This window comes from Oncorhynchus gorbuscha, linkage group LG07 (genome assembly GCF_021184085.1).
Source record: "Oncorhynchus gorbuscha isolate QuinsamMale2020 ecotype Even-year linkage group LG07, OgorEven_v1.0, whole genome shotgun sequence".
NCBI classification, from domain to species: Eukaryota; Metazoa; Chordata; class Actinopteri; order Salmoniformes; family Salmonidae; genus Oncorhynchus; species Oncorhynchus gorbuscha.
This window is the reverse complement of record NC_060179.1, coordinates 16,646,889-16,672,683: the sequence shown is the minus strand read 5'-3', so window position 1 is coordinate 16,672,683 and position 25,795 is coordinate 16,646,889. Positions and strand designations below refer to the sequence as shown.

The 25,795-nt window shown below is 47.2% G+C and overlaps 1 protein-coding gene across 2 annotated transcripts; it reads left to right on the top strand.

Moving 5' to 3' along the window:
- Window positions 1-1,318: 1,318 nt before the first annotated feature.
- On the top strand, window positions 1,319-25,627 carry LOC124039553 (ligand of Numb protein X 2-like). Of its 2 annotated transcripts, none has more exons than XM_046355649.1 (12): window positions 1,319-1,460; window positions 6,694-6,887; window positions 7,127-7,509; window positions 16,126-16,364; window positions 16,473-16,610; window positions 16,727-16,926; window positions 17,937-18,341; window positions 21,729-21,926; window positions 22,223-22,400; window positions 22,710-22,959; window positions 23,737-23,895; window positions 24,876-25,627. In XM_046355649.1, the coding sequence occupies exons 2-12, from the start codon at window positions 6,867-6,869 to the stop codon at window positions 25,009-25,011; spliced, it is 2,307 nt and encodes a 768-aa protein (XP_046211605.1). In that variant the 5' UTR covers window positions 1,319-1,460; window positions 6,694-6,866; the 3' UTR covers window positions 25,012-25,627. The 2 variants fall into 2 exon arrangements, with proteins under 2 accessions (XP_046211605.1, XP_046211606.1); XM_046355650.1 differs by having other exon boundaries at window positions 23,737-23,914; window positions 24,876-24,995.
- Window positions 25,628-25,795: the final 168 nt, after the last annotated feature.

Genomic DNA, 25,795 nt, shown 5'->3' with positions numbered 1-25,795 from the left:
AACTATTTGCACATCATTACAACACTGTATATAGACATAATGACATTTAAATGTCTTTATTCTTTTGGAACTTTTATAAGTGTAATGTTTACTGTTCATTTTTTATTGTTTATTTCACTAAGTATTTATTTATTTCACTTGCTTTGGCAATGTAAACATATGTTTCCCATGCCAATAAAGCCCTTAAATGTACATTTAATTGAGAGAGAGCAAGAGGGAGACATTGACATATAAAATGGGGCTAAAAAGGGAGAGTAGAGAAGGGGGAGAATAAAAAGTGAGAGGAACAACAGCAGAATGCAAAGCAGAGAGGGAGATGCATCACAACCTCAGTCTAAGAGGGCAAGCAACAGTAACTTAGAGGTACCTCATGTGTCCTGGGTTGACCTGCTGAGTCAGTAGTATATTGTCTCAGTGGGAGAGAGTGTTATAGCTGCCCTTTGCCCTTTGACCACAGACAAGTGCGCGCAGGATCTCTCACGCACGCACATTATTTTACTATCAATGGTGCACACACACATCAATCTCTATTCTCACACTCCATCCTCCTCCAAACATTGAATTTCCAGCAGCTGCGACCCAAAAATTCCAAACTCCCTACTTGTTTGGTGTTACATTACCTTGCTGAATCTCTCAACAACAATTCAGTCGCTAAGTGAGATAGTTAGCTAGTAATGCTACAATTGATTGAATAACATCACAACATAACTAGCTAATCATTTACAAGCATAACATGAATAGCAATCGACCTAGCTGCTGGAAAACAATTAACTACAATTTAAATAGCATAATAAATCCCCTTGACATAGCTAGCTAGATCGCCTTTTAAAACACCGATAAAATTCACATCAAGCAAGAAAAAATCATACTGGCAGTAGGATAGATTATAATATAGTTATCCAACTCGCCACCATCTGCCATGGTGTAGTGATCACTGTAAAAAACATTGTTTTAAAGGCAAATCAATATTGCCAATGCTAACTAATGATTATTTATGAACATTTCTGTTTACTTCTCCTCCAAGGGGGGCCTTCGAGCGAGCACCTCACACACCTACGCTCCGTAGTAGTGCCTTACGTAAAATCAGATTTCATTACGTAAAATAACAGAAAGAATGACATAAAAACACACACATTATTTTGACATTTATTATAAAAGTAAATTATGTAGTCTAAAATAAAAAAATATATGGCTAAATTTATTTTCAGTAGTTGGTTTCGATCAGGCATGAAATTAAGCCTCTAATTTCATTTTTAGATTGACATTGCGAGACCCCGCCTCCATCTCCTTGACTGACTGCTGGAACAGAGCAGTGGGCGGGTGCTTCACCGCAAACGGCACGGGGGTGTTTTATGTGCGGCTGCTGCCGTTCGTCTGCTTGCGGTGAATGTGTGATCGAGGTCCGGTAATTGTCCCCTCTCCGGGCCAGAGTTCTCTGCACCAAGGAGAAGCCGGAATAGGTAATATAATGCATGTATTCTGTTCACACATCTTCACTGTCACGATATCTATATAGCTTTATTGAAATCGCTATTGTCTGTCCATGAGCCATCTACCTCCGCGCTATTCCACAGACGGAGAAGGAAGGGAGGGGGGAATCTGACAATCAGACAGACACTCCGGCTGGTTCGCTCACCAGCCCAAATTGATAAGAATTGTGTTGCTGTCGTCTAAACCATTATATGATGCCTTTGAGATAGGGCAGTGGATGAAATGGGTATACTGCAATTTGAATAGATCGCCTTTGCGATATGCCTTTTTTCTCCCATTCATAATAAGTCATTATTTTAGTCTGCCTTTTACAATTGCTATTCTACACATTGAAACGAATCATGGAGTGTAAATTGCACATTGAAGTTGTATTGCTTTTTGCAAAGAATTACAAGAGGATTAGGCTCTTGTGAAAGTGATGGTAGTGGTATTTTGCCCAGGGATTGTCGTTTTATTAGCCTACTACCTTATGAATTAACGTGATCAACTGTACCAGACGACAAGAAGACATCGCGTTTCCCCCTTGTCTGACATGCAAGATTGTTGTAGCCTAAATGTTATAGCCAAGGCCTATCCATTTATTTGGGTAGGCAACTGGAGAGACGTCATCTTCTTTGTGCATTTCATTTGTGCATTAGTCGCTGAGTCGCTGTAGGCAGTGACAGCTGCAACGCCTTGTCTGCTACTGGTATCAATAGAGAGAGCATGGGAAAGCAAGCCTTTGGAATAACAATACAATTACATGGTGGCCATAAGGCGCGGTGTAATACAGCAAAGACAATGACGCACACACACACGCACACACACGCGCACACGCACGCGCACGCACACAATTTGAGTGCTGTTCTGGGAAAATAATATAAGATCCTGTGCTGCCTAGAAGATATTAAATATTTCTCAGTCTTATGTAATGCCGCACAGTATTTAATGACATTTGCTGCTGCAATCCAATGATGTTGAAAGTAACATCATATTTAAGTGCTCTTGTAACTGCTGTAAAGTGCTGGCAGAAGGATGCACACAGAGGGCGAGAGAGAGACAGGCAGAGAGAAAGAGGGAAAGAGAGAGAGATAGAGAGACAGGGAGAGAAACATGCAGAAAGAGAGAGAAAGATAGAGAGGAAGAGAGAGGGAAAGAGAAAGAGAGACAGAGAGAGGTACAGGCAGAGAGAGAGAGATGGGGGGAACGAGAGAGATCTAACTTAGAGACTGCATTTCAAACTCATTCACAGTAGTGGTTGAAAGACACTGCACTTACCCACAAAACCATACCCCAAGAGCATCCACTGTGTGTGTACATGTGCGTGCGAGCGTGTGTGTTTGTGTGATAAAATTATGTCAGATCTTTGTTATGGGAACAGAGGAGCCTTGTGTCCACATGAATAATGCATCTCCAGCTGCAGGATAGACACAGAGGCAGGCACGCACACACATACACACATACACACATACACACATACACACATACACACGTACACACGCACACACATACACACACACACACACATACACATACACACATACACACGCACACACATACACACGCACACACATACACACGCACACACATACACACGCACACACATACACACGCACACACATACACACATACACATATACACACGCACACACATACACACATACACATATACACACGCACACACATACACATATACACACGCACACACATACACACATACACACGCACACACATACACACATACACACGCACACACATACACACATACACACGCACACACATACACACATACACACGCATACACATACACACGCACGCACACACATACACACGCACACACATACACACATACACACATACACACATACACACGCACACACATACACACGCACGCACATACACACGCACACACATACACACGCACACACATTCACACATACACACGCACGCACACACGCACACACGCACACACATACACACGCACACATACACACATACGCACACATACGCACGCACACACATACACACGCACACACGCACACACATACACACGCACACACATACACACGCACGCACATACACACGCACACACATACACACGCACGCACGCACATACACACGCACACACATACACACGCACGCACACACATACACACGCACACACATACACACATACACACGCACACACATACACACGCACGCCCATACATACACACGCACATACACACATACACACGCACACACTCACACACATACACACATACACACACGCACACACATACACACATACACACGCACACACGCACACACATACACACATACACACGCACACACGCACACACATACACACGCCCGCACGCACACACATACGCACACACATACACACATACACACACACGCACATACACACGCACACACATACGCACGCACGCCCGCACACACATACACACGCACGCCCGCACACACATACGCACGCCCGCACACACATACACACGCACGCCCGCAAACACATACGCACGCACGCCCGCACACACATACGCACGCACGCACGCACGCCCGCACACACATACACACACGCCCGCACACACATACACATGCACGCACGCCCGCACACACACACACACACACACACACACGCACGCCCGTACACACTTATACACGCACGCCCGCACACGCGCACGCACACACACACACACACACACACACACACACACACACACACACACACACACACACACACACACACACACACACACACACACACACACACACACACACACACACACACACACACACACACACACACACACACACACACAGAGGAGCAGGTAGTGGTACTTTAAAGACGGAAAAGGGTACCAGCAGTCAAGGAGACAGAAGCAGGTTGTCACAGAGATTAGAAGCAGGTTGTTATGGATACAAGTTACACAGAGGCACGTAGTCATGGAAACAACAGCCATGAAGACAGGCAGAAACGGCAGTGGCATAGTCAGAAGGACCAGAAGCGTTCAGAACATTGAGAATATAGCCAGCAGCAGATAGAAGTGTACATAAATAGAAAGAGAGAGAACACTCCTATATCTATCCATCTCTATCTACACAGCTCTGAATGTCAAGCTCTACTGACCATGCTCTGTAGCCATGGAGACAGGGGCAGACCCTCACACAGACAGGAGGCTGCATCTCAACAGTCTAAAGGGGCTTCCTCTCCGTTCTGAAATACACAGGAAAGGGTGAAAACAATGTGATGGATGCCTATTGAGCATTTGCTATGATCTCTCCGTTTCTTTCCGATCCATGCAGATGGAGGAAAGGAGATAAATATAGAGGCTGGTAGTCAGGTGCTACTAGCTTGGATCTGCTTTCTGCTAAAATCCACCTCCTTGTGTCCATGTGTGTTTATGAGCTCAGGGACATGGCTAGAGTACTGTAGTATGGGAAATTAGTCTAAATGGCTTTGGAGGTGAGACACAATGAAAATGACAAGTACGCAATGCATTAGTTCTGAGGACGGCTCAGCCTTGGGGAGTTGGAGGAGTGGATGGCAGTGTTTCAGAGCTGCATTGAGTTTTCCATTAGCTCTGGTTCTCTCATGCTGCAGAACCACACACACACACACACACACACACACACACACACACACACACACACACACACACACACACACACACACACACACACACACACACACACACACACACACACACACACACACACACACACACACACACACACACACACACACACACACACACACACACACACACACACACATGCCTGCAGGAACAAGGCAAAGTTCACTCCCCAAGTGTCACTCTCAGTGATCAGTTGGCAGTCTTCCACTTGTTTTTCTTTTTGCTTTCTATATCACCCTTCTCTCTCTATATCACCCTTCACTCTATATCATCTTTCTCTCTCTATATATCACCTTCTCTCTCTATCACCCTTCGTTTTATATCACCCATCACTCTATATCACCTTTCTCTCTATATATCACTCTTTCTCTATCACCCTTTCTCTCTCTATATCACCTTTCTCTCTATATCACATTTCTCTCTATATCACCCTTTCTCTCTCTATATCACCCTTTCTCTCTCTATATCACCCTTTCTCTCTATATATCACCCTTTCTCTCTCTATATCACCCTTTCTCTCTCTATATCACTCTTTCTCTATCACCCTTTCTCTCTCTATATCACCTTTCTCTCTATATCACCTTCCTCTCTATAACACATTCTCTTTATATATCACCCTTCTCTCTATATATCACCCTTCTCTCTATATATCACCCTTCTCTCTATATCACCCTTCTCTCTATATATCACGCTTCTCTCTATTCTACCCTTCTCTGTATATATCATCCTCTCTCTATTCTACCCTCTCTCTATATCACCCTCTCTATATATCACCCTTCTCTCTATATCACCACTCTCTCTATTCTACCCGCTCTCTGTTATACCCTCTCTCTATTTTACCCTCTCTCTATATCAACCTTCTCTCTCTCGCTTTTAGTCTTTGTCTCTCTTTTTTCATTGTATCTCTCTACTCTTTTGTTTTCCCATTCTATCCTCTCTAATCTACCCTTGCTCTCTGTCATTATTTTCCCTTCTTTCTCTCCATCTATCTCTTCTCTCTCCTATTTTCTTTCTCCCCTCTCACTCTTTCATTCTTGCTCTCTTGTTATCTCTCTCTCCTGCCCTCTCTCATTCACTCTCCCTCTATCCCTCTCTCTCTCCTTCCTCTTAGCCATACCCATGTCCTCTCTGATTCAATCCCAGATAATTCCCTTTCTGTGGGATTGGACGATTGCAGCAGGCGAAAGCGAAAGTGAGATTACACTGACCGATTAGTAAACAGGATCGGCGCTACATCATCTGTACACACACACACACACACACACACACACACACACACACACACACACACACACACACACACACACACACACACACACACACACACACACACACACACACACACACACACACACACACACACACACACACACACACACACACACACACACACACACACACATTCATATAAACACGTACACACACATTGTCACACATACACTCATACAAAGCAAATATTCACCATGTGATACAGTACTATAATGTGCATGAGTACACTCACATGCACACACACTCAGAGAGACACACACAAACACTTTGTTTAATTTCCCATCTGTTTAACCCCTGGTCTTTGACCTCTGACCTACAGGGTGATGTCTGATTGGCCACTGGGGGGTGGCTGTCCTCTCGGTCACCAGCTCACCCTCTGAGGCTTATGGGATAGGACACCCCCCTCCCCACCCACCCGTAACCTCCCGACCTGTAACCCCAGTGACGACTGTGCCAAATACTGTGCCTGGTGATTGGAGCTCCGGTCCTGACATGGGCAGCCCCGGCTGGGAGGTGGGTGAAGTGAACCTAGCATTAAAAGGCACATAACTTATGTTTTGTTTTGCAGTTTTTACCTTCATATCTGTGTGTGTGTATTGTCTCCAATCCATTATCTACCTGGTATTTCACACACATTACATGGTAATTGCATCATAACAACCTATTAATGACTTTCTCTGGGATTCATTAAATCAAACTGTTCTATTCAACTTCCATGGTCATCCAACATCTCCTTTCCCCTATCCATCCAGGTGGGTCCGGCAGGGCCGGTGGAGCCCGTGCTGGAGGCCTTGTGTCCAGAGTGTGGTCAGATCCACCGGGCCTGGGAGAACCACCTCTATAACTACCGCCTGGAGGTGGACGATGACCTGGTGTGTCACATCTGTCTGCAGCCCCTGGTCCAGCCCCTGGACACACCCTGCGGACACACCTTCTGTGCCCGCTGCCTCCGCAGCTTCCTCCAGGAGCGGGACTTCTGCCCGCTGGACCGGGAGCGGCTACATCTGCAGGTGTGTAGGCGGAGCAGCATCCTGGTGCACAAGCTGCTTGACAAGCTGTCTGTGTCCTGTCCCCTGGCCCCGGCCTGCAGCCTCAGCATGCCCCGCTGTGACCTGGAGGCTCACCTCAAACACAGGTAGAGTGGAGTCATGCACACACACACGTACACACCACAAACACAGGTAGAGTGGAGTCATGCACACACACACTTACACACCACAAACACAGGTAGAGTGGAGTCATGCACACACACACTTACACACCACAAACACAGGTAGAGTGGAGTCATGCACACACACACGTACACACCTCAAACACAGGTAGAGTGGAGTCATGCACACACACACTTACACACCACAAACACAGGTAGAGTGGAGTCACGCACTCTCAGTCACACAGTCAGCATCTACGACTAACCGACCGAAGCGCAGCTCAGAGTAAATATTTATTGCATTTTCCTTTTCCAAATGGGCGGTAATTTTGAATGCATAGGATATTGTATTTACTATAGCGGGCCTGGGAGAACCACCTCTTCTCCCTTTGTTCTTCAGTCTTCCTGCTCTTTCACTCAAACCCAACCCCCTTTTTTTGGGTAACCAGCTGTCATATCTGTTCCGTCCTCTAGGGACGTTTTCCTTTATGACATCATTTGTAATCAAGGTATGATTCATTCTGTGTAGATGTAATTCTGTGTAGATGTAATTCTGTGTGATTAGATAGGTATTTAGTAAATAAATAATTAAACCCAATTTTGTATTGCTGATTCAACTTGTTAGCCAGGGTTCATGAAGATAACCAAGAATTTACAACTTTCAGATGAGACTGAAATAAGGTGACGATTAATATTGACTGCTATTGATGTAAAATATTACTAGGTCTTTAAGAGTTTATTCGGGAATAAATACTCTTTCGTGGTGCCCTGACTTTCTAGTTAATTACATTTACATGATTAGCTCAATCAGGCAATATTAAGAGAAAGGATTTAGAGAATAGCATGTCATATCACTTAATCCGGCTTAGCCAAAGACACAACAAAAGATAGTTCCAAACCTCTCTGCCAATAACAGCTAGTCTTCAGTTTCCCCCTCCTCACTCCCAGCTAGACCACTCCCAGACAGTCCTAGCAAGATATTGCTCTTTGCTAAGAAGCTATTTTGGTTTATTTTTGACCATCTTAATTCAAAACAATCATAGTAAGGTACTTAATGGTTACCCATAAATTATTTGATATTGAGAGAAAAACGGCTGCAGTGGACCTTTAAGGTTAGGGCTGACTATGATCAACTGATCCTAGACCTGTTTCTTACAAGCAGCTCCCCACTGGGAGACCACACAGGGATTATTAGGTCCCTTGTCATGTGACTGGGGATTACCAGCCAGTGACTTGGTCATGTGTTGTGTTGTCTGGCCGAGGCTCCATATCCTCTGACTTTCACCATGCTGGGAAACTTCAACTCCAGAGACCTGTTCAACCACTTTTTCTGCGACACTGCCAAGGGCAACCCCGACCTATGGTGAGTCCGGTGGTAGGGTAATACATCTGGCTGTTCTAGCACCTCTCTAATCGGGTGATCAACCCACAAATCCTCACACACACATAACTCAGTGTGTGTGGTGGCGGGGAACTCAGCAGGCTTGTGGTAGCTGTGAGATGTGTTGATGTGTGTAGCTACAATATGAGGGAGGTCTGTTGTGTAACGTACTAAAGGTTGTTTAGATGTCGGTTGAAACAGAGTAGAATTTGGCCTCTAACATGTTATAAATTGATGCTGAACCTTGTAGTGTTTGAATCAGCAATTAGAAGAAATGTTGCATTACTGTGTAGAGATGTATCTTACCTATCTAGAGTTTAATGCCTGGGTGCTAGCCTTTCGTCTTCAGCCAACTCGTTTGTTGTTGTCCTGACTCCTGCTGTGACACGACAACAACAAAGGATTTAGTTAAAGCTGGAACATACTGGTTACTAGGCTACACTGAACTGTGTGAGGTTCTGGACTGATTCTGGACTAGACCAGAGGAATGCCAACTAAAAACGGATAACTTTTATTTAGCTGAATTCCACATTCTGTAGGTATTCTTAAGGAAATGTCTCTGAGGATATTTACCTTGACGAGCTATGGCTAATGAACTGTTGTTAACACTTAACAGGCTTTCCCTGTTAAGAGTCAGCTGTCTGGGCACGGGACACCCCTCTCTGCTCTGTCCAGTCCAGCCCTTGGCCCGGTCCACTTAAGCTAAATTCAACTTATTTTTAAGTGCATCCTTTCTTGCTTCCTTCCTCCCTCAAAGTCATAACTGATCTGCCAAGGTTGGATTGGTGAAACCAATGAGTGCCAACAATGTCAATCAGTAATTACCTCAATGAATGAATGAAGGGAGTAAGGGAGGATGACTTTCGAAGTGTTTGTACAAAGCCAAAGGCTAGATGTTCACTACACCTTCTCCTCAGCTGATGGACAAGCATATGCAAAATTGCTTCAGGGGGGGGGGGCATTCACGTTCTGGCAGGTGAGATCTGTCTCATTCTAAGTTGTCCCTAATGAGGTCTCTCTGAGGTGTCTGTTTTGGGACTGGGCATTCTTTGCTCTGGTCTTAATAGCATCTATAGATTAAGGCCCAGATCCATGTGGTTAGTGCCCTCTGCCCCAGCCCTAAAACAGTAATGGAGCTAATTATGGGATTAGATCATGAGAGACAGAATTGGGTGTCTGTCAGCTTGGACATTTAACATTGTTTGTGGTCCTACAGCTGCCTTAAAGTCAGTGGTTGGACACTGCCGTTCCCATTAGATTAGAACAGAAACATGCCAGGGCAGTTGGAGCATCCTTCTGAGTGACTGGTCGGAATCATCCCAGGGACCTCTGCTACCAGGGGTTGAGAAACACAACTCTATTTCAATTCAGTAGGTATCCTGACATTTTCTGTTCTACCTGTTTATGAGCTGAACTCAATGGTGGCAGGTTGTGTATATTTTCATGCATGCAGCATGTGTGTGTGAAATGTAAGCCAGCTCAGTATATGTGCAGCCAGTTGTAATGTTCCCTCTCATTTTTTTCAGCACTGAGCAAATTTCAGGTCTGCTGAGCTCAAACTTGAATGTTTTGAAAATTCAGGCCCATGTTTACTGTACCCGCTTTAAGTTAGTTTTAACAGTGGTAAAGTAGGCTACTGTGGCTATTTGATCATAATGTAGGTCTACCAGAGTGGCCTGCCATTAAAAACAATGGAGAAAATGCATCCCATAACATTTTAACATGGAAAAAGCTGTTCTATCAAATAAAATAAAATCAATCTTTATTTGTCACATGCGCCGAATACAACAAGTGTAGACCTTACCGTGAAATGCTTACTTACAAGCCCTTAACCAACAGTGCAGTTCAAGAAGAGTTAAGAAAATATTTACCAAATAAACTAAAGTAAAAAATAACAAAAAGTAACACAATAAATACAAATAATGAGGCTATATACAGGGGGTACCGAGTCAGTGTGCAGGGGTACAGGTTAGTTGAGGTCATTTGTACATGTAGGTAGGGGTGAAGTGACTATGCATAGATAATAAACAACAAGTAGCAGCAGTGTACAAAACAAATGGAGGCCATGTGATTAATTGTTCAGCAGTCTTATGGCTTGGGGGTAGAAGCTGTTCAGGAGACTTTTGGTCCTAGACTTGGTGTTCCAGTACCGCTTACCTTGCGGTAGCAGGGAACAGAGTCTATGACTTGGGTGACTGGAGTCTCTGACAATTTTATGGGCTTTCCTCTGACATCGCCTATTATATAGGTCCTGGATTGCAGGAAGCTTGGCCCCAGTGATGTACTGGGCCGTACGCACTACCCTCTGTAGCGTCTTACGGTCAGATGCTGAGAAGTTGCCATACCAGGCGGTGATGCAACCGGTCAGGATGCTTTCAATGGTGCAGCTGTATAACTTAAAATTATTCTTTTTTTTTTAAATACCCCGTTTTCTCCCCAATTTCGTGGTATCCAATTGTTTAGTAGCTACTATCTTGTCTCATCGCTACAACTCCCGTACAGGCTCGGGAGAGACAAAGGTTGAAAGTCATGCATTCTCCGATACACAACCCAACCAAGCCGCACTGCTTCTTAACACAGCGCGCATCCAACCCGGAAGCCAGCCACACCAATGTGTTGGAGCACCGTGCACCTGGCAGCCTTGGCTAGCGCGCACTGCACCCAGCCCGCCACAGGAGTTGCTGGTGCGCGATGAGACAAGGATATCCCTACCGGCCAATCCCTCCCTAACCCGGACGAAGCTAGGCCAATTGTGCGTCGCCCCACGGACCTCCCGGTCGCGGCCGGTTACCCAGAGTCTCTGGTGGCACAGCTGGCGCTGCAGTACAGCGCCCTTAAGCACTGAGGCCCAGCTGTTTAACCTTTTGAGGATCTGGGGACCCATGCCAAATCTTTTCAGTCTCCTGAGGGGGAAAAGCATTTGTCGTGCCCTCTTCACGACTGTCTTTGTGTGTTTGGACCTTTTTGGGGCGGCAGATAGCCTAGTGGTTAGAGCGGTGGTCTAGTAACCGAAAGGTTGCTAGATCGAAACCCCGAGCTATCCTTCTGACCCTGAACAAGGCAGTTAACCCACTGTTCCTAGGCAGTCATTGTAAAATAATTATTAAATGATAGTTTGTTGGGGATGTGGACAACAAGGAACTTGAAACTCTCAACCCGCTCCACTACAGCCCTGTTGATGTTAATAGGGGGGCCCGTTTGGCCTGCCGTTTCCTGTAGCTCCTTTGTCTTGCTCACATTGAGGGATAGATTGTTGTCCTGGCACCACACTACCGGTTCTCTGACCTCCTCCCTATAGGCTGTCTCATCGTCGTCGGTGATCAGGCCTACCACTGCTGTGTCATCAGCAAACTTAATGATGGTGCTGGAGTCATGTTTGGCCACACAGTTGTGGGTGAACAGGGAGTACAGGAGGGGACTAAGTATACACGCCTGAGGGGCCCCAGTGTTGAGGATCAGCGTGGCAGATGTGTTGTTGCCTACCCTTACCACCTGGGGGCGGTCCGTCAGGAAGTCCAGGATCCAGTTCCAGATGGAGGTATTTAGTCCCAGAGTCCTTAGCTTAGTGATGAGCTTTGTGGGCAGTATGGTGTTGAACGCTGAGCTGTAGTCAATGAACAGCATTATCACATAGGTGTTCCTTTTGTCCATGCGGGAAAGGGCAGTGTGGAGTGCATTTACATTACATTTAAGTCATTTAGCAGACGCTCTTATCCAGAGCGACTTACAAATTGGTGCATTCACCTTATGACATCCAGTGGAACAGTCACTTTACAATAGTGCATCTAAATCTTAAAGGGGGGTGAGAAGGATTACTTTATCCTATCCTAGGTATTCCTTAAAGAGGTGGGGTTTCAGGTGTCTCCGGAAGGTGGTGATTGACTCCGCTGTCCTGGCGTCGTGAGGGAGTTTGTTCCACCATTGGGGGGCCAGAGCAGCTAACAGTTTTGACTGGGCTGAGCGGGAACTGTACTTCCTCAGTGGTAGGGAGGCGAGCAGGCCAGAGGTGGATGAACGCAGTGCCCTTGTTTGGGTGTAGGGCCTGATCAGAGCCTGGAGGTACTGAGGTGCCGTTCCCCTCACAGCTCCGTAGGCAAGCACCATGGTCTTGTAGCGGATGCGAGCTTCAACTGGAAGCCAGTGGAGAGAGCGGAGGAGCGGGGTGACGTGAGAGAACTTGGGAAGGTTGAACACCAGACGGGCTGCGGCGTTCTGGATGAGTTGTAGGGGTTTAATGGCACAGGCAGGGAGCCCAGCCAACAGCGAGTTGCAGTAATCCAGACGGGAGATGACAAGTGCCTGGATTAGGACCTGCGCCGCTTCCTGTGTGAGGCAGGGTCGTACTCTGCGGATGTTGTAGAGCATGAACCTACAGGAACGGGCCACCGCCTTGATGTTAGTTGAGAACGACAGGGTGTTGTCCAGGATCACGCCAAGGTTCTTAGCGCTCTGGGAGGAGGACACAATGGAGTTGTCAGCCGTGATGGCGAGATCATGGAACGGGCAGTCCTTCCCGGGAGGAAGAGCAGCTCCGTCTTGCCGAGGTTCAGCTTGAGGTGGTGATCCGTCATCCACACTGATATGTCTGCCAGACATGCAGAGATGCGATTCGCCACCTGGTCATCAGAAGGGGGAAAGGAGAAGATTAATTGTGTGTCGTCTGCATAGCAATGATAGGAGAGACCATGTGAGGTTATGACAGAGCCAAGTGACTTGGTGTATAGCGAGAATAGGAGAGGGCCTAGAACAGAGCCCTGGGGGACACCAGTGGTGAGAGCGCGTGGTGAGGAGACAGATTCTCGCCACGCCACCTGGTAGGAGCGACCTGTAAAGTAGGACGCAATCCAAGCGTGGGCCGCGCCGGAGATGCCCAACTCGGAGAGGGTGGAGAGGAGGATCTGATGGTTCACAGTATCGAAGGCAGCCGATAGATCTAGAAGGATGAGAGCAGAGGAGAGAGAGTTAGCTTTAGCAGTGCGGAGCGCCTCCGTGATACAGAGGAGAGCAGTCTCAGTTGAATGACTAGTCTTGAAACCTGACTGATTTGGATCAAGAAGGTCATTCAGAGAGAGATAGCGGGAGAGCTGGCCAAGGACGGCACGTTCAAGAGTTTTGGAGAGAAAAGAAAGAAGGGATACTGGTCTGTAATTGTTGACATCGGAGAGATCGAGTGTAGGTTTTTTCAGAAGGGGTGCAACTCTCGCTCTCTTGAAGACGGAAGGGACGTAGCCAGCGGTCAGGGATGAGTTGATGAGCGAGGTGAGGTAAGGGAGAAGGTCTCCGGAAATGGTCTGGAGAAAAGAGGAGGGGATAGGGTCAAGCGGGCAGGTTGTTGGGCGGCCGGCCGTCACAAGGCGCGAGATTTAATCTGGAGAGAGATGTGCGATTGAGATTGCATCAGCTGTGGATCTATTGGGCCGGTATGCGAATCTGAGTGGGTCTAGGGTGTCCGCGAGGATGCTGTTGATGTGAGCCATGACCAGCCTTTCAAAGCACTTCATGGTTAACGATGTGAGTGCTACAGGGCAGTAATCATTTAGGCAGGTCACCTTTGCTTCCTTGGGCACAGGGACTATGGTGCTTGAAACATGTAGGTATTACAGACTCAGTCAGGGAGAGGTTGAAAATGTCGGTGGGCTCGCGTCACTGGGCAGCTCACATCTGGGTTTCCCTTTGTAGTCTGTAATAGTTTTCAAATCCTGCCACATCCAACGAGCATCTGAGCCGGTGTAGTAGGATTAAATCTTAATCCCGTATTGACGCTTTGCTTGTTTGATGGTTTCTCTGAGGGTGTAACAGGATTTCTTATAGGGGTCCGGACTAGTCTCCCGCTCCTTGAAAGCCTTTAGCTCGATGCGGATGTTGCCTGTAATCCATGGCTTCTGGTTGGTATATGTACGTACAGTTGATGTGGGGACGACGTCATCATGCACTTATTGATGTAGCCGATGACTGAGGTGGTATACTCCTCAATGCCATTGGATGAATACCAGAACAAATTCCAGTCTGTGCTAGCAAAACAGTCCTGTAGCGTAGCATCCGAGTCATCTGACCACTTCCGTATTGAGTTAGTCACTGGTCCTTCCTGCTTTAGTTTTTGCTTGTAAGCAGGAATCAGGAGGATATAATTATGGTCAGATTTGTCTGGAGGGTGAGGGAGAGCTTTGTATGCATCTCTGTGTGTGGAGTAAAGGTGGTCTAGAGATTTTCCTCTGGTTGCACATGTGACATGCTGGTAAAAATTAGGTAAAACTGATCATTCAACCTACAGTAGCCGCCAATGTGTGGTGTTCAATGTAGGCCTACATTCCATGAGACTTCGGGGGGAAAAAACATGCAGAACTTGACATTAACCTGTTTATCCACTTGTCCTTCCGACAAGGAGGTGACTGAAAATGTTGTTGTGTTGCTTGATGCAAGAAACCACTTTACAAAACAATGCAGCATTATTTCCATACCATTAATACAGATAATCGGACAAATGATGCTACCCTCTGCCTACTGGCTACTTAGCTTATTCAAGCCTGTCTCAAAATACAACACTACTCCTTTAAGACAAAAAAAAAGCTATTTACCTGACTCGCTTTTCAAAGATGCACATGTTTTGTGCTGTTGTAGGAAGCGATCACTGCCCTATTGCTGTCAACAAAGTATTTATATCTGGGCTAATAACTCACTAACTGGCAAAGGATATGAACACATATGTACAAATGTGCACATGCTCACTACATGTAGTTCTTGCTTTGATCTCAAAACAACCGCATCTACTCACGACCCGCTCATGTTGTAAAAACAGTCCAGTTCAAAGTGAATGGCACAGATCCATATATGGAAATGCTTTATTTGCATTTAGGCCTACTGCAGCTCTGATTGGTTATGGCATACCGGTCTGTGTAGAGTACGGGCCTTGAATTGTGCCTGTCAATGCAATAGTATCCTACTCCTATGCGTTCTGCCTACAACAAAATCTCTTGCATAGATTGTTTTGCATACTATGTCTTGCATAGTTTGTTTTGTTTTCGGTATGTTGCATTGATAGTGGCTAATATTGCGTTGATTCGATCACAATTCCCACAGTAAAGGGAAACATTGATAGTGTTAACTAATGGGGAAAACTTTAGAATGTTGAGTGGTTCAATCTCGTGCTTCTAACGTGCACAGTTTAGAGGGAACATTGGCCAGTTGTGTAACCTCTGAAAGCCCTCTCTCTCTGTGCCCAGGTGTCCGGGGACTCGGTCTCAGCAGACCAATTTACAGGGCCCACCATGTGATCACGGGGAGGAGGGAGCCATGGTGACCAGCCCACCCAGGTCCCCCCGCTCCCTCCAGACGGAGACAGACCTGCAGGAGGAGAGCTCACCTTCGCCCCCTGGTGGCACCGCCAGCAGCAGTGTTCCCATGTGGATTGATGAGCCTGGACTGGACAACCCTGCCTTTGAGGAAAGCACTGAGGAGGACAGTGAGTAAGAGCAATAACTGTGTGTGTGTGTGCGTGTGTGCGTGTGTGCGTGTGTGCGTGTGTGCGTGTGTGCATGTGTGTGTATTACTAACCTCTCTCTCTGTGTAGGTGTGGTAGGGTTGGAGTGTGTGGTACCCAGGGTAAAGAGACCCCTCAGTAACCCCTGCATCCACCTCCTTCGTACCGCCAGCTCCGCCTCCTCAGGGTGGGACTGCCCCGAGTCCCCGCCCCTCTCTGCAGAAGAAGGTATGACATCACTTCCTCCATCTGACTTGATTTCCTTAACCTTCCTCTCTAAATGAATCTAAACATTCATAATTATAAGAGATTGATGTGCTTCCATGTCCATGTGTATCTCCCAGGTTGTGTGAAGCTGCCGTCCATTCCAGAGGGTGAGATCACCACCATCGAGGTCCACCGCTCCAACCCCTATGTAGAACTTGGCATCAGCATAGTCGGGGGCAACGAGACGCCCCTTATCAACGTGGTGATCCAGGAAGTTTACCGTGACGGGGTCATTGCTCGAGATGGCAGGCTTCTGGCAGGAGACCAGATACTACAGGTGAGGGTCCTGCATGGCTGTAATCTTTCTTCTATCTCCACTCTTCCTCTTCCTAACCACTTTACCCCCCTTTCCTCATTCTCTATTATCCTCCTATTATCCTCCTCTCTTAAAAGGATACTTCAGGATTTTGGCATTGAAGCCCTTTTATCTACTTTCCTAGAGTCAGATGAACTCATGGATACCATTTTTAAGTTTCTGCGTGCAGTTTGAAGGAAGTTGCTAACTAGCGTTAGCACAATTGCTAACTGGTGTTAGCGCAATGACTGGAAGTCTATGGTAACTGCTAGCATGCTAGTAGATGCAATCAGAGATACATTTGAGGAGATGGGAAACTCCATTGGAATTGTATTAACGGCCATTGTGTACGTTGCCTTTGCGTCGACCATGGACCACGCAGTGCATTCTAGGAGATTCTGGGACAATGAGAGCTCGAGTGAATGGGGGTCAATTAAGCACTAGCTCTAAAACTCAAATTTAGCATGAATTTAGTACACCATTACATATATTGTCTGAGATGTGAGATAGTTCACTTGTTCTCTGTAATATTGTATAGCTTTGCCATTGTGACTTTACATACTTTTGAGGAAAATAGGCAGGTTTCTCGATCCTGACTTTGAGAAGGGATTGCGTGACGATTAGCTTAGGAACCGCGTGGTGTAGCAAGACATCGTGAATGCAATTGGTCAACGGTCTGCTAGGTGAGACGTTATACGTTCCTCCATTCATTGCCCATTGGGATTCCTATCTCCTCCTTTCTTTAATATATCTAATGCAGTGACTGGTAGTCTATGGTACCTATTAGGATGGTAGTAGATACCATAGACTTCCAGTCATTGCGCTAATGCTAGTTAGCATTGGCTCGCAAAATTACCTCTAACCTCCTTCTACTGGACACAGAGACATAAAAATGGTACCATGAGTTCATCTGACTCTGGGGAAGTAGATAAAGGGCCTCATTGCTAAAATCCCCAAATATCCCTTTCAGTGCTCTCTCTCCCCCTTCCTAGGTCAACAGTGTAGACATCAGCAACGTGCCCCATAACCTTGCCCGCTCCACGTTTGCACGCCCCTGTGCCATGCTACAGCTCACTGTCCTGAGAGAGCGCCGCTGTGCCTCTCGCCCGCCCCCTTTCACCACCCGTTCTGTGCCTCACGCCCCCTGCTCCACCCCAGAGAGCACCCCATCCAGCCCTGCCAGCCTGAGGATCACCCTGCACAAGCGGGACTCGTCAGAGCAGCTGGGCATCAAGCTGGTGCGCAGGACGGATGAGGTGGGGGTGTTTGTGTTAGACCTGCTAGACGGCGGCCTAGCGGCCAAGGACGGGAGGCTGTGTAGTAACGACCGCGTGCTGGCGGTCAATGAACAGGACCTACGCCACGGCACGCCTGAACAGGCTGCTCAGATCATACAGGTAAGGCTAGGGTTTAAACAGTGTTTCTGAAACGGTGAGTTGGGACAGTTTTTCTTGGCTTCGAGTTCTTAGGAAACTATGCAGTATTTTGTTTTTTTATGCATTATTTCTTACATTGTTACCCCAGGAAATCTTAAGTCTTATTACATACAGCTGGGAAGAACTATTGAATATAAGAGCAACGTCAACTTACCAACATTACGACCAGTAATACGACTTTCCCGAAGCGGATCCCCTGTTCGGACCACCACCCAGGGCAATGGATCTAATTCCAGTAGTCAACCCAAAACAACGGCGCCGCAGAAGGGGTAGACGAAGCGGCCACCTGGTCGGGCTCCGTAGACGTACACATCTCCCACCACTCCCGAGTATACTACTAGCCAATGTCCAGTCTCTTGTCAACAAGGTAGACCAAATTTGAGCAAGAGTTGCCTTCCAGAGAGACATCAGAGATTGTAAGATTCTCTGTTTCACAGAAACATGGTTCTCTCGGGATATGTTATCAGTTCAGCCACCAGGCTTCTCCATGCATTGCGCCGACAGAGATAAACACCTCTTTGGGAAGAGGAAGGGCGGGGGTGTATGCTTCATGATTAACGACTCATGGTGTAATCATTACAACATACAGGAACTCAAGTCCTTCTGCTCACTGACCTGGAATTCCTTACTATAAAATGCTGGCCATTTTAACTACCAAGAGAATTCTCGTCAGTTATTGTCACAGCTGTGTACATTCCCCCTCAAGCAGACACCAAGATGGCCATCAAGGAACTTCATTGAACTATATGCAAACTGGAAACCATATATCCTTAGGCTGCTTTTATTGTAGCTCGGGATTTTAACAAAGCAAACTTGAGAACAAAGCTACCTAAGTTCTCCCAGCATATTGATTGCGCAACGCGCATGGGCAATGCCCTCGCCCACTGCTACTCTAACTTCCAAATGCATACAAATCCCTACACCTCACTCCTTTCGGCAAATCCGACCACGGTGCCATCTTGCTCCTACTGTTTTATAGGCAGAAACTCAAACAGGACGTACCAGTGACGAGAACCATTCAACGCTGGTCCGACCAATTTGAAGCCACGCTTCAAGATTGTTTTGATCACGCGGACTGGAATATGTTCCAGTCAGTCTCAGAGAACAACATCGACCTATATGCTGACTCTGTAAGTGCGTTTATAAAGAAGTGCATTGGAGATGTTGTACCCAGTGTGACTATTCAAACCTCCCCTAACCAGAAACCGTGGATGGATGGCGGCATTCGCGCAAAACTGAAAGCGCGATCCACCGCATTTAACCATGGAAAGAGGTCTGAGAATATGAGTGAATATAAACAGTGTAGTTATTCCCTCTGCGTGGCAATCAAACAAGCGAAGTGCCAGCACAGGGACAAGGTGGAATTGCAATTCAACGGCTCAGACACAAGACATATGTGGCAGGGTCTACAGGAAATCACAGACTACAAATAGAAAGCTAGCCATGTCACGGACACCGACGTCACGCTTCTAGACAAACTAAACACCTTCTTTGCCTGCTTTGAGGATATACAGGTCCACTGTCACGACCCACTAACAAGGACTGCACCGCCCCCCCCCCCTCTCCTTCTCTGTGGCTGACGTGAGTAAAACATTTAAACGTGTTAACCCTCGCAGGGCTGCTAGCCGCGTCCTCAGGGCATGCGAAGACCAGCTGGCTGGTGTGTTTACGGACATATTCAGTCGCTCCCTATCCCAGTCTGTTGTCCCCACATGCTTCAAGATGGCTACCATTGTTCCTGTACCCAAGAAGGCAAAGATAACTGAACTAAATGACTACCGCCCCATAGCACTCACTGTTGTCATCATGAAGTGCTTTGAGAGACTAGTCAATGATCATATCACCTCCACCTTAACAGCCACCGTAAACCCACTTCAGTTTGCATACCGCCCCAACAGGTCCACAGAAGACGCTATCGCCATCACACTGCACACTTCTCTAGCCCATCTGGACAAAAGGAATACCTATGTAAGAATGCTGTTCATTGACTACTGCTCAGCATTCAACATAGTACCCTCCAAGCTCATCATCAAGCTGGAGGCCCTGGATCTCAACCCAGCCCTGTGCAATTGGGACCTGGACTTTCTGACGGGCCGCCCCCAGATGGTGAAGGAAGGAAACAACATCTCCACTTTGCTGACCCTCAACACTGGGGCCCCACAAGGGTGCGTGCACAGCCCCCTCCTGTACTCCCTGTTCACCAATGACTGCGTGGCCATGCACACCTCCAACTCAATCATCAAGTTTGCAGATGACACAACAGTAGTGGGCTTGATTACCAACAACGACGAGACAGCCTCTAGGGAGGAGGTGAGGGCACTCGGAGTGTGGTGTCAGGAAAACAACCTCTCACTCAACGTCAACAAAATAAAGGAGATGATCATGGACTTCAGGAAACAGCAGAGGGAGCACCCCCCTATCCACATCAAAGGGACAGCGGTGGAGAAGGTGGAAAGTTCATCAGCGTACACAACAAACACAGACAGTGTGGTGAAGAAGGAGCAACAACACCTCTCAGGAGGCTGTCACCCACAACGCTTACAAACCTTTACAGATGCACAACCAGGAGCATCCAGTCGGGCTGTATCACAGCCTGGTATGGCAACTGCACCACCTTCACCTGCAAGGCTCTCCAGAGGGTGGTGCGGTCTGCAAAACGCATCACCGGGGGCAAACTACCTGCCCTCTATGACACCTACAGCACCTGAGGTCACAGGAAGGCCAAACAGATCATCAAGGACATCAACCACCTGAACCACTGCCTTTTCACACTGCTACCATCCAGAAGACGAGGTCAGTACAGGTGCAGCAAAGCTGGGACAGAGAGACTGAAAAACAGCTTCTATCTCAAGGCCATCAGACTGTAAAACAGCAATCACTTACTCAGAAAGGCTTCTGCCTACACTGAGACTCTATCCCTGGCCACTTTAATAAATGGATCACTAGTCACTTCATACAATGCCACTCTAAATAATGCCACTTTAATAATGTTTACATACAGTATCTTACATTACTCAAATCACATGTATAGACTGTATTTTATTCATAATGCTTACGTCTTACATTACTCATATTTTATACCATATATTGCACCTTGCCTATGCCGCTCGGCCATCGCTCATCCATATACTTACATGTACATATTCTCATTCACCCCTTTAGATTTGTGTGTATTAGGTAGTTGTTGGGGATTGTTAGATTACTTGTTAGATATTACTGCACTGTCGGAACTAGAAGCAAAAGCATTTAGCTACACTCGCATTAACATCTGCTAACCATGTGTATGTGACAAATAAAATGTGATTTGATTTGATGGCCAACCCTACTCTCTTTCCCTGTCGACTACAGGCTAGCGGGGAGAGAGTTTTTCTACTGATTGGCCGGCCCAGTAAGCCTACCCCTCCACCAAGCTCCACTTCCAACAGAGACCTGTACTGCCATGACCACTTCCTCCCCAATCACCACCACCACCATCACTACAGCTTCTCCCCCAGCCCCAGCCCAGTGCCTACCTGTGCCCACCTGGCTCGCTCCAGCACCCACAGAGTGAGTACCACACCTGAAGGGAGTGTGTGTGTCTGACTGTCTCTATTACTGTGTATCTTTGTATACTGACCTCTCTTATCGTGTGTGTGTGTGTGCGTGCGTGCGTGCGTGTGTGTGTGCGTGTGTGTGTGCGTGTGTGTGTGTGTGTGTGTGTGTGTGTGTGTGTGTGTGTGTGTGTGTGTGTGTGTGTGTGTGTGTGTGTGTGTGTGTGTGTGTGTGTGTGTGTGTGTGTGTGTGTGTGTGTGTGTGTGTGTGTGTGTGTGTGTGTGTGTGTGTGTGTGTGTGTGTGTGTGTAGGACCTGTCCCAGTGTGTGACCTGTAAGGAGAAACACATCACTGTGAAGAAGGAGCCTCATGAGTCTCTGGGTATGACCGTGGCCGGGGGGCGGGGCAGCAAGAGCGGCGAGCTGCCCATCTTTGTGACCAGCGTCCAACCACACGGCTGCCTGTCACGTGATGGACGAATCAAACGAGGTGAGTAATGACTCACATCCCGCAGTGGGAGCTTCTGATATTATTCTCGAGGCCTAATTCAAGTTGTCAGTTTTTGGTTTGTCTTTCTTCCTGTGCTCATTATCTGTTCAGCTGAAGTCCCAGAGGTCAGTGTCTCTCAGGACTATTTGTCCCTAACTAACTGTTCTTCTCTGTCCTTTTTGTCCCTCCCTCTGCTTCCCCCTCTCTCTCTCCTACACACACACACACACACACACACACACACACACACACACACACACACACACACACACACACACGCTCACTCTATCTCCCTCTCATTCTCTCCAGGTGACATCCTCCTGAGTATCAATGGCCAGGACCTGACCTACCTGAGCCACAGTGAGGCAGTGGGCACCCTGAAGGCCAGCGCAGCATCGCCCTCCGTCCAGCTGAGGGCGCTGGAGGTCAGCATGGTGGAGGAGCCGGGCCAGGTTCAGAGCCCTGAGGACCAGCTGTTTCCCCCACATCACCACACACACAACTCAGACTACGACTCGTCCTGGTCCCCTTCTTGGGTCTTGTGGCTCGGCCTGCCCAGGTACAGAGAATATAACCCTCACACACGCACACATCTGTTTGGGTTGGACTCACTTGGGGTGTTTGGGATATTGGGAGTTTGTGTGAAAGTATTGCTGTGACTTATTTAGTGGTTTCATGTTAGTGTAGGTGAAGCTGAGGAGAGGAAGACCTTTTAGACTATTGAAGTCATCCAGGGAGATTGTGTTTGAGTGTGTGAGGTATTAGAACATGTATTTTGTTTCATGTGTCAGTATTATGTGTGTGTGTGTGTTACGTAAGGAGGTCCATACAGGGGATTATGCTTGTGTGTGTGTGTTGTCCTGAACTGTGCTGTAGTGTGGATTATCAACTGAGAGGCATGTGGTGACATCCCCCATGTCTCTCCATAATTCCTCCTTCTGAGACTGGTGCAGAGAGCAGCCTCAAACTCACCCTCTTGTTTTCTTACGCTCTCTCCTTTTCTTCTGCTGTCTTTCTTTGTTTCTCTCCCTCCCTCTGAATCACCCTTACTCTATTGCTTTCTGTCCCTGCCTATCTGTCTCTCTGTTTCCTCTCCTTCTGCTGTCTTTCTTTGTTTCTCTCCCTCCCTCTGAATCACCCTTACTCTATTGCTTTCTGTCCCTGCCTATCTGTCTCTCTGTTTCCTCCCTCCTTTTCTGTCTTTCTCTTGCCCTCCTTCCCCATTTCTCTCCCTGCTCCTCCCTCTATCTCCCCCCCTGTCTCTCGCCCTCTCACTAAAACACTGGCTCATTCTCTCCGTCCATCGCTCTCCCTTTGTATTCTCTTTCTCTCTCAGCTACCTTCACAGTAGCCATGAGATTGTTCTGCGTAGAAGTCACCCTGGGAGCTGGGGCTTCAGCATCGTCGGGGGATACGAGGAAAACCATAGCAACCAGGCATTCTTCATCAAGACCATTGTCCTTGGAACGCCTGCATACTACGATGGCCGCCTCAAGTAAGCCTTCAGTCATGCTGTGAGCATATAGACACATTTCCGTTCTCTGTAAGTTAATTGTCAATAAAGTACATCTTATATTATCTTACATACACACTGTATTAGGTACACCCATCTAGTACTGGTTCGGACCCCCCTTTGCCTCCAGAACAGTCTGAATCCTTCTGGGCATGGAAACATTGCTCAATTGGTATCAAGGGACTTAACATGAGCCATGAAAACATTCCCCACACCATTATACCACCCCCATCAGCCTGTACCATGCCTGCGGCATATGCCAAATCCTGACTCTGCCATCAGCATGATGCAACAGGAACAAGGATTGGATGGACCAGGTGATGTTTTTCCATTCCTCAATGATCCAGTGTTGGTGATCTTGTGCCCACTGGAGCCACTTCTTCTTGTTTTTAGTTGATAGGAGTGGAACCCGGTGTGGTCGACTGCTGTAGTAGCCCATCTGTGACAAGGAGCGCCGAGTTGTATGTTCCGAGATGCCGTTCTGAACAACACTGTTGTACTGCGCCGTTATTTGCCTGTTTGTGGCCCACCTGTTAGCTTGTCCGATTCTTGCCATTCTCCTTCTACCTCTCGTCAATAAGCTGTTTTTGCCCACAGGACTGACTGGATGTTTTTTGTTTGTCTCATCATTCTCGGTAAACCCTAGGCACTATCGTGTGTGAAAAGACCAGGGGGGCGGCCATTTCTGAGATACTGGAACCGGAGCACCTGACATGATCATACCACTATCAAAATCGCTTGGGTCAATAGTTTTGCCCATTATAACATTCAATCGAACAGTAACTGAATTCCTTGGTGCCTGTCTGCCTACTTTAAATAGCAAGCGATGGCCATTTGACTCACTGTCTGTTGGAGCAAACCATTTTCATGAACAAGGGGTGGGTGTACTTAATAAACTGGTGTATATCTGTATGTGGTCCATCCATTTTGATGTGCCCCTCTGTGTCCCCTCTGTTCCCTAGGTGTGGGGACATGATAGTGGCGGTTAATGGACTGTCTACGGCTGGTATGAGCCACTCAGCCCTGGTACCCATGCTGAAGGAGCAGCGTAGCAGAGTGGCTCTCACTGTGGTCTCCTGGCCTGGCAGCCTGGCATAGCATTATGCCATACTGAAATTACTGTAGACTGGATCTAACCAGGGCCAAATCAGGACTGCATCGAAATCAGGTTATGGCGCCAAATCATACCATACTGAAATTGTTTTAGATTGGACCTACTGTAACCTGGGCCAAATTACAGACTTCATCAAACCAGGCTAGAGGAAACCTGGCCCTATTGAGCAAAATCACTTGATACTAGGGCAGACTGTGTCAGCCCCACAAACAGACTGTGTTCATATGGTCATGTTACCGGGACTGTATCTGTTCAAGGACAGTACATCGTCTCTGGACTGCAGTTGAATATACCAAGGGTGCGTTCAGGTGGCCGCAACAGATGGAAATTCATTGCATAGAACAGAAGAGTCTCTGCCATGTAATGATTTAGATCAGCTCTAGGCCATGTCTTTGTCTGAAACGTTGCTAAGGTTATCAGGAGAAAAATGGGATAAAACCTTTTCACCTACTCGCTCCAACTGAATAAACCCAAGGCCTTACTCTGGGGGCCCAAGTCCCCTGGACACAGCGTTAGGCCTCATCACCATGACGACCCAGCCATCAGCTCCCTAGGGTTTACTTGTGGATTCTGCCATTTGATAAATCTTTTCCACAGAGAGCATTTGGAGTCAGTTCTTACCCACGTCTGCCTGGCGCTACACCTTCATACTGGAGGAGGAAAATATATACCCACGTCTGCCTGGCGCCACACCTTCATACTGGAGGAGGCAAACACTGCTAGTGGAATCATTTCAGCACCTGGATGTGTTCAGAAGTGGTAATACAG

What these genes read in the sequence shown, in the direction of transcription:
- LOC124039553 (XM_046355649.1), top strand. Translation starts at nt 6,867, where the DNA reads ATGGGCAGCCCCGGCTGGGAG. An exon ending in TGGGCAGCCCCGGCTGGGAG is followed by an intron (nt 6,888 to 7,126) that starts GTGGGTGAAGTG and finishes CTATCCATCCAG; the next exon opens with GTGGGTCCGGCAGGGCCGGT. An exon ending in TACTACGATGGCCGCCTCAA is followed by an intron (nt 23,896 to 24,875) that starts GTAAGCCTTCAG and finishes TCTGTTCCCTAG; the next exon opens with GTGTGGGGACATGATAGTGG.